An 8718-nucleotide genomic window follows, 5' to 3' on the forward strand; every position below is an offset into this window, starting at 1 on the left:
AAAGCTGCATTTGAAAATCAGTCTATTGCATTGCCTGTGAAAAGTCCATTATGAGATTCAGGCAGACCTTGTACCTCTAGTCTTTCACCTAAGTGGACTTGACAAAGAGCCGCTCTCCCTCTGCATAGGGCCACTCATTTACTGCTTTTTCACGGTAATGAACCAAGATGAGTAATAGCTCCTTAATAATTCCCACAATTTAATAATAGAGGCTAATGTGCTACAATTACTCTGGGTTTTTTATTAATATTTTTTGTTAGAGAAACACAAATATCACCCGTCCTTTGTTCTTACTGTAGCTTACTTCGATCACATTAGAAGAAGGCAAGTCATTAGAGAGGCTTTTGATGTCGACTGATCGGTAAATATAACACTGTGACGCACTGAATATTTACCCCTAAACTGATAGTTTCGGTGTGAAGGACATGTCAGCCATCTCTTCAAAGTCATTTTTGTTTCATGCTAGAAAAATAAAGCAGGAGTCGAAGTCATGTTTTAAGAAGACTAACCTAGATGTTTTACAGGGCTACTCTTTGTTTTCCCAGGCTTTCTCTGATACTGCTGCGAAAAGCAATTTCAACATTAATTTCCACCACACTCTCAGTGCATTTTCTAAGGAGAAATTTAACACGAACTGATTCATATAAAACTCTTTTATGCAGATTGACAGAGTCACACCGAAAAGCCATCCGGGTGATCCAGAGAATGCGTTATTTTGTGGCCAAGAGAAATTTTCAGGTAAGTAAGACATAAATTTATAGCATTTTTTGGAACCCATCAGCTATAGGTCTGAACACAATTCAGCAACGGTCAATATTTCATGGGTTTTGGGGTAGCCAACGGATATCTGGATTATGATTATCTGCATTTCATGTGTCCTGTTTTAAATCTGATTAGCAGCCTGAGAAGCGGGAATGGAGTTGAAGTTGAGATCAGGCTGTTCTCATGCACTGTTTGTACAACGTAATGCATCAAAATTAATATATAACCCATGTATATAGGAAGGTTGCATGTCAAGACCTGATGCGAGTTCCTATGGGTTACAAGATATAAACATTTTTATAAAAGACAGTAAGAATCTGAAAAAATTCAAACATTGTGCAGGTGAGGTTAGAGGCCATATATGACTTATAATGATACCTTCCCCTTTACAGGTTAGTAATCCAGTTAACCTGAAGTTGATTTTTTAATTTATAAATTTCTGAGTATCTACAGATATGGACCTCTGCGCTCTGACTTCACTCTCCTTGCAAGCAAACACCAAGCTCAGCAGCAGAGCTGGGGGTGATAATAATAAATTTGGCCCCAGGGGAACATACAGTCAGACCTACAGGTGCATAGAGATTAGGTTTAGGATGATAGCAGCAGCAACAGTGGAAACACTGTTAGAAGTCATGTTACAGCAGAGTTTACAAATCAGCAGCTTTGACAGCTTAAATTGATTGCCTCATTTCAAACTGTCTGTTGCAACAAGTAGTCTACCTAAACTCAATTAAATTGTTTGTTCCTTTTCAATCAGTCTACTAAGATACGATTGATACGTTTGTAAGTCAATACAAAGCACTATGAGTACACGATTAATATGTGTTGTCTGGGCTCGAAACCTTTTCTACAAATATAATCCTCAGCAGCAAAGAGTGGGGATTGACAGAAAGACACCCAACATGAAACGTAACCTGTGCAACACTTTTTGTAGTGTTGCACAGGTTATGAGCTTTTTTTTCCCAAAAACACCTTGGGGGAATTTCTGCAAATTTGGCACAAACATCCATTTGGACTCGACAATAAAATTATTAGATTTTGGTGATCAAACGTCAAGGTTAGTGTAAACTCATATTTCTCATATTTTTGAATGTGAGAACAGCTCGAGGGAATGATTTTTTTCTTCAAAATTTGGCACAAACATGAGGAACACTCAATGAGGAACTGATTATATCTTGAAGGTCAAGGTCACTGTGACTCTGTTGCATTTTTGTAAATGCATTATTTTAAGAACATCTAGACGGAAACTCATCAAGTTTGGCACAAACTTCCACTGAGACTCAGAGATACTGATAGGATTTTGATGTTCATAAGTCACTGTGACCTTGCATCTGCCTCACTCTCGTGAATGCAATATCTTGGAAATTCTTCAAATTTCGCAGAAACATTTGGCACAAACGCCCACTTTCACTTAACAATGAACCGATTAAATTTGTTGGTCAAAGGTCACTGTGACCTCACAAAATATGTTTTTGGCCATATCTCAAAATTCATATGCTGATAATTCTGACAAATTTTCACACAAATGTTAATAGGATACAGTGATAAAAGGATGACATTTTATAGCCAAAAAGTTGAAGGACAACTTCTGCAAATGTTTTCTGCAAAAATACTTTTCCATTTGCAATGTCATAACTCAGGAACAGATTGGGAGATGGTTGTCAGATACTGAATTGGTGATAGTAATCTTGGGTGGCCATGTTGAAACTGTGCCGATTGTATAGCTCTTGTGTGCTGCCGGAGGGAAGGTGTCTGTGAAGCATCCATGTTTTCACAGACATGAATGAAGTTTGTGATTAAATTAAATTTATGCTGTAACAGCCGCTAACATCTTCTTTTTCACTGTAGCAAGCTCGTAAGCCTTATGATGTGCGTGACGTGATTGAGCAATACTCCCAGGGTCACCTCAACCTCATGGTACGAATCAAGGAGCTGCAGAGAAGGTAAACTGTTCAGTGAAGAAGAGCTGCATGCGAATTAGATCGCCCGGTTAATTCAATGTTAAAATTTAAAAAAGCATCTCATAAAAAACAAGAGATTGGGGTAATGAGAGAAAAATAGAGGGCGCATGTATTATTCTAATTCTTCAATTGTTCCTCTCAGACTGGACCAGTCTATTGGGAAGATAAGTTTGTTCCAGTCAGGCTCAGGTAATGAATCACTCGGCTGCTCTCCCAAAATATATTACAGTAACTATGCAACACACTGCAGTACTAATCCTCCTGTCTTATTATTTACCTCCCTTTGAAGACCGAGCTAAAGACAAAGGCACCAACTCTATCGGGTCCAGACTCAACAGGATGGAGGACAAGGTGGGATTTGTGCAACTTCAGTAGAAAACTGGAGCAATATTCCCTCGCCTTTTACTGTTTCAGATCACTTCTTTTATTTGTGTAAGAGCAAAGTCAAACATTTGCATTTGTCTTGTTTTCATATTTAGAATTTTGATGAAAATGTAACAAATACGTTTCCCTGTTGCCCATACAGCGGCAGTTTCACTTATCAAAAGAAACTCAAATAGGGAATAGTCTTGGATAATGCAACAAAAGTTAAACTGGCTTTGAAATATAAAATATCTGTGCAGAGACATGTGGCCCTGTTATTGTTGATTCAGATATAAAACTTTTAACAGCTTGTGCCATTTCTGCGGCACAAAAAAGAGAAACCTTGATGTTGCTTTTCCTTCATTCCTCGTGTCAAAACAAAGAAAAACAAAAATGTTGAATCGCCATTTCCCCCAACTCCTACCCCAAGTGTGCCTTATATTCCCGCCTTTTAAACCATGGATAAAACTGCCACACGAAATGATTTTTTTGTTGAGGAACAAATATTGCAAATAACATTGTAATTTAAAAACTTAAATATTTGTGAAGGTGTGCCTTATAGAGCTTAAAATGAAAACATTATTTACACATTTTCATTCTTACTTGAAGTGCAGTTATGTTTGAATGGCCATTTTTAGCCAAACACAGTGGTAAAATAATCAGGCAGTTTGGAGGTGAGATAAGATAATCCTTTATCCTTTATCCTTTAGTCCTGCAGCTATGAGGTATGAAGTATAAGCAGCGAAGGAAACAATACAATAGCAAAAAAATAATTACAAATATAGAAATATTAGGATATTAAAATGTAAGATAAAAAAAAACAAGGTGTCAAGTTTGATTGAAAAAAAGTTACAGAAACAGTAACATAATAATATTTGGTTAATACTTAAATGCTTTTTGTCACACAAAAGGTAATTAAATTACGTGGATATAATTATAACATTCTCTTCTGAACTGTCAAATGACTCTTAAAAGTAACCTACAATGTAAAAATAAACTATTTGTTTTTGCTTAAAGAAGTTTGTGTCTGGGCTGCCTTAAAATTTTAAGTTGACTGAATTTGAGAAGATAAGTTGAACTTAAAAAATGAAGACAACCCAGATACAATTTTTTTAAATAGAAACAAATAGTTTATTTGTACAGTGTACAGTTTAATTTGAGTTAAAAAAAAGTATCATTTGTAGGGAATCCAAATCTGGACCAGTAGGTTATTTGGATTTTATTTATAAATATTTGATTCAACTGTCACAGATAACACACATGGACCAGACGCTAAACCGCATCGCAGAGTCCCTCACCTTTCTGCTGGACCAGAGGGACATCGCTGAGGGCGAAGGTGGAGGCAAGCTGCGTCCACGGCTTGGAAGGACCTGTAACGTCCTCCCCAGCCAGGACAGCCTGCCAAGCTACGACCAGCTGTCTTCATCACCTTCGTCCTTCTCTTCAAACACCGCCAGCGCCGCAGCCGGTCCAAACCGTCCCCTCAGCTGTACCGCCAGTCAAGATGAGAGCTGCTGAAACTTGGAACCAAACAGACTCAAGGTTTTTTTCTTTTTTTTTGTCTAATTAATCAAATGTATTTAGATCAAATGCAGTTTTTACTCTGTATCTATTTATCCCTTCATGTCTGCAGGTCAAATTTGAGCTAAAAGCTATTCTTTAAGATCCAATTTTTTTCAAATTAAATTTCCTATTGTTTTTAAAATATATATAAATTAGGCTATGTATGAATTTCACCAAGTCAGAAGTGACTGTTGTCTAACAGTCTAGTCACATTAGTTTTTGCACCAGTTTCACTACATTGGGTGTTCATAAATCTGACGCTCTACACTAAAATGAGTAAGCTGTTCGATATATGGTGTTCTGTTTCTACGTGACGGTTAAGTTTATCACACATTTACTCCGTTTGGGGCTCTGCTACTCCGTCTCCGCAGAGTGTGCTCTGCCACTCCGGGAGTTCGTTCCAACAGCACTCCGAATTTGTGAACGGTCCAGTTTGTGCAAGAGTGAGTATTTCCAAACGCATCCAAAACCTGAGACAACAGTCACCTAAGTGTGTTTAGCTAGTTACGCTGGGAGAAAAATCAGCATTGCAAGGCAGAAAATGAATGCATTGACTTTTTAAAATCATACATTACAAAATACATTTTGCCAAATGATAGAAAAATATATGAAAAAGAGAAACATTATCGACATTTCAACACTGATTTTTCAGCCTATTTTATAAGCGTTAGTTTATTAAGTAGTCTCTTGTAAATGATCAGTTGCCTTTAAAAAATATTACTTGAAATCTCTTCAGGTTAATGCCAAAGACATTGCCACAGCCACGGCATCTTATACTGTGATTCACTATGTTTTATTCTTGTGAAATAACACATTTAATTGAATTCATCTTTAAGGGAAGGAGCTTACGTTTCAGTGCTTCACTTGAAATGTCTTTAGTTTAATCAAATTGTGTTTTCACTGTTTGAATTCATTTGAATTTGAATTCACTTTCTTGTTTTTAATGTTTAGAAGTATTCTGCTGTAGAAATAAAAGATTGTGGTAATTAATACCCAGTGTCTACTATCTGTGCCTTAAGGAGGAATCTCTGTCTAAAACAAATGAGCTAAAGATTTCAGTTTGCATTGAGATTTTTTTCATTTTGCCAGAGGTTGCTTGATAGAAGAGAAAAAACTTGTGATTTTATATTACAAAGGGAATGTTTTTAGACTTTCCTTTGTCCTCCGTCATCAATCAAATGGATGCTACAGTTTTGAGAAATTCTTTCACTGTTTCTTAATAACTATCTCTTGAGTTGGCGGCAGAATCTCTTTTGTCGCAGTGAGGTGGGGGTGGCTATGGCGTGTCCTCACTGACTTATGGAAATAGCTAAAACCATTTTTTTACACGGGTGACCTTTGGGCAGCAGATGGTGACCTTTTTCCCGCTGGCCGTCCATGGGGTGTCCAGGCATTCCTTCACACAAGTGGCCATGTGGAGAAAAGGCCCAAGTGACCATCTGCCTCTGGCGTCCATAACAATGGGCCCCACCCTCCTAAAGTGTGCTGAGGGCGGCTGGCCTTTGTGCTGACCAGGAGGTGGGGAAGGGGAGTGATTCTTTTCAGGGAGGGTGTGGAGGTTTAATTAGTGTTATTTCATTAATTGGCAGAAGAAATCTGTAAAAAGTAGAACATCCATAAACAACACAGGATTAATCTATTGACAAAAACAGCAGAGTTAAATTGCTTCATATGTGAATAACTGCTTTGGTTAAGTAATTATGAGTAAACAAAAACTATTTGCATCTAAGGCAGTTTTCTAAGATGCTGTATGATGAATTATCAGCATGAGTAAAATGTATAAAGCTACGAATGTAGATCAATTCTTAAAGGTAGATGCCAGAGTTATCAGTTTACATTGATCTATTAATAATCGCCATGGTCTTCGAACATATGATGACACATTGTTATGAACTCCCTGTGGGTAGAATGAGCATTTATCCCTAAAATCTGCCCAATATTGATTTAAAACTCTGTTTTCTCTGTCTACTTTTGCCTCTTTATAACACGCCATCTGAAATGACTTTGTCTGTCTCCCGTCTCGTCTCTCCTGTGTGTGTATCCAGCTCGTTGTCATTCCCAAGTCGTCAAATCCCCTCGCTTGGTCAGTGATTCAGGCGTCAGACTCCGACACCAAAAGCCACCTTTCACGACGGTATGATACGCTTCCAGTAAAAAGGTAATATAAAGAGCTGGAAAGTCCCGAAAGGGGACAAACCCTGGACTTTCCTGGAAGCCCACAGTTTGTTTCCCGTATGAATGTTTAGCCAAACCATGATGGGGATTTTTTTCTAAACATAACCACGGCTTTTGTTTCCTCAAAGTAATCACAAGCTTGTGTCGCACAAAGAAATAAATGTAAAAAAGAGGCATTTTACAAACATATGATTATTTTTAAAACAGACTGTACCTATCTAACGAGCAGAAGCGGTTCATTTCCTGTGAAAACGTAAGTGTATTTTGAAAAGACACAGTTCATCTAACAGGTGTGGAAAACCTTGCGCATTATATGTAGACGTGAGCGATACCGATCAAACGGCGATATTTGACGAGTTGGGATGAGAATGTGTTGGTGTATCTCAGTCACTCGAGTCACAATGCACAGATTTAATTGGTTTTTATGGCGTCACGTGAGGGGATTTAACGCATGTGATTGGTCCGTAAGTCTGTGGTGATGGATGCTGTGCTGTGTTAAAAAATAATCAATAATAATTGATATTTGATATTGATATAATTAATAACCATTGGTTGCAGTTTTGAGTCTTGAAAGGATGCCATCTGAGTCCATTTTGGGATGTGATGGAGAAAGGAAGATCAACAAGGGGACGCATTTTGCGAACAAGGGGGATGGCGACTCCCTTTAAGTCCTTTACTGGTCATAACTGCTGATTGAGAGGTGTTATTTTTATTTAAGTCTGTACATTTTTTTGTTTGTGTGCTTATAGAAAAGATTGCATACTATACCTTTAATTGTTTTTTGGTGTATTATTTTACTTAAAAGTTTCAAACCTGTGCATTTTTAAGTCTATAAACACCCCCTAAATTGGCAGTAATATCAGATTAGTGACATTTACTTGAGCTCAGTTTGGGGCTTGCACGTTGTTAGCGGTTATCTTATTTAGCTCCTTCTCATTTAAACAGTCTAATCAAAGCTTGATTAGAAGCCACAATCATGCAGATTAATGCAATTTCCATTTCTGAATAGTAAAATTTACATCGTAGGTTTTTATATCAGCTTGTTATCATACACTGTTCATCTCTAATACGTTCAGCAACATTACTGTAATTAACACAATCAGTGCACTAGTGACAGCTTCATTCACTGATGATGCACTGAGGAGCTTGTAGTGTACATCTTTAGGGGCATTTTATAATGGTAGTGGGTGGGGAAATTGGGATCCCATGAGACCTTTTTGACCTATGGCATAGTTTGATTATTGATTTCCTGACTGGTATTCTGAATTAATTGGAACAGTTATGTAGATAATCTGTTCCTAATGCAGAAGCAACACACTTAATGATGGTTGTCCTTGTCATTATTGAGGCATTTAAAAATGTAAATTTGATGTTTGCTCTTTCTTCAGTGCTTGTCCCTTTTCTGCTGTAGCATACAAGCAAACATTAGTCCCAAGTGAGGGTAAACAAGAGTCGGATTTGGTTTGAGCGCATGTCAATGATAATAGCTGCTTTGACTATGAAAAGGGACAGGGACAAAAGAGAAAAGTTGGGGGAAGACCTAGGGGGGTCGAAGAGCTCCAAAGGCTGATTTGCAGGTGAAATAGATGGCACACTCGGCTTTGTGGCCATTGTCCTGCTCTGCGGCCAGATGGCCTCTTGAAATTCTTTAAAGCCAAAACCCCAAACACTGTGGGAGCGAGTGCGCCTCTGTGGGATTTGGCCTCTCTAATGGGCTAATTTGGCAGTTCCAGCTCATATTAACGGATATAATTTCAAGCCTGACAGCGCAGTCCTTATGATTTCGATTATGAAACATCTCATAATACAAGCCAGAAAATGCAATTACTCTAAAACGTTTTTTCTTCTTTGGATTGCCAAACTTGCAACTCAAATTGATTTTTCTACAACTTTA

General features: G+C 37.8%; 1 protein-coding gene across 3 annotated transcripts in view; it reads left to right on the forward strand.

Moving 5' to 3' along the window:
• The window catches only part of kcnq1.1 (potassium voltage-gated channel, KQT-like subfamily, member 1.1), a 71160-nt gene extending 63907 nt beyond the window's left edge, over positions 1–7253 (forward strand). For 2 of the 3 annotated variants that reach the window (XM_042488421.2, XM_042488435.2), the window contains 5 exons: positions 663–738; positions 2611–2705; positions 2866–2912; positions 3013–3074; positions 4338–5641. In XM_042488421.2, coding sequence (XP_042344355.2) covers positions 663–738; positions 2611–2705; positions 2866–2912; positions 3013–3074; positions 4338–4604 — 547 coding nt within the window. In that variant the 3' untranslated portion in view covers positions 4605–5641. Of the gene's footprint in view, positions 1–662; positions 739–2610; positions 2706–2865; positions 2913–3012; positions 3075–4337; positions 5642–6694 lie in introns of those variants that run through there. The other variant, XM_042488426.2, reaches the window with a different exon arrangement.
• Positions 7254–8718: the final 1465 nt, after the last annotated feature.

This window comes from Plectropomus leopardus, chromosome 1, assembly GCF_026936395.1.
Source record: "Plectropomus leopardus strain MGB_pleo_1.0 chromosome 1, ASM2693639v1, whole genome shotgun sequence".
In the NCBI taxonomy this organism is placed as follows: domain Eukaryota; kingdom Metazoa; phylum Chordata; class Actinopteri; order Perciformes; family Serranidae; genus Plectropomus; species Plectropomus leopardus.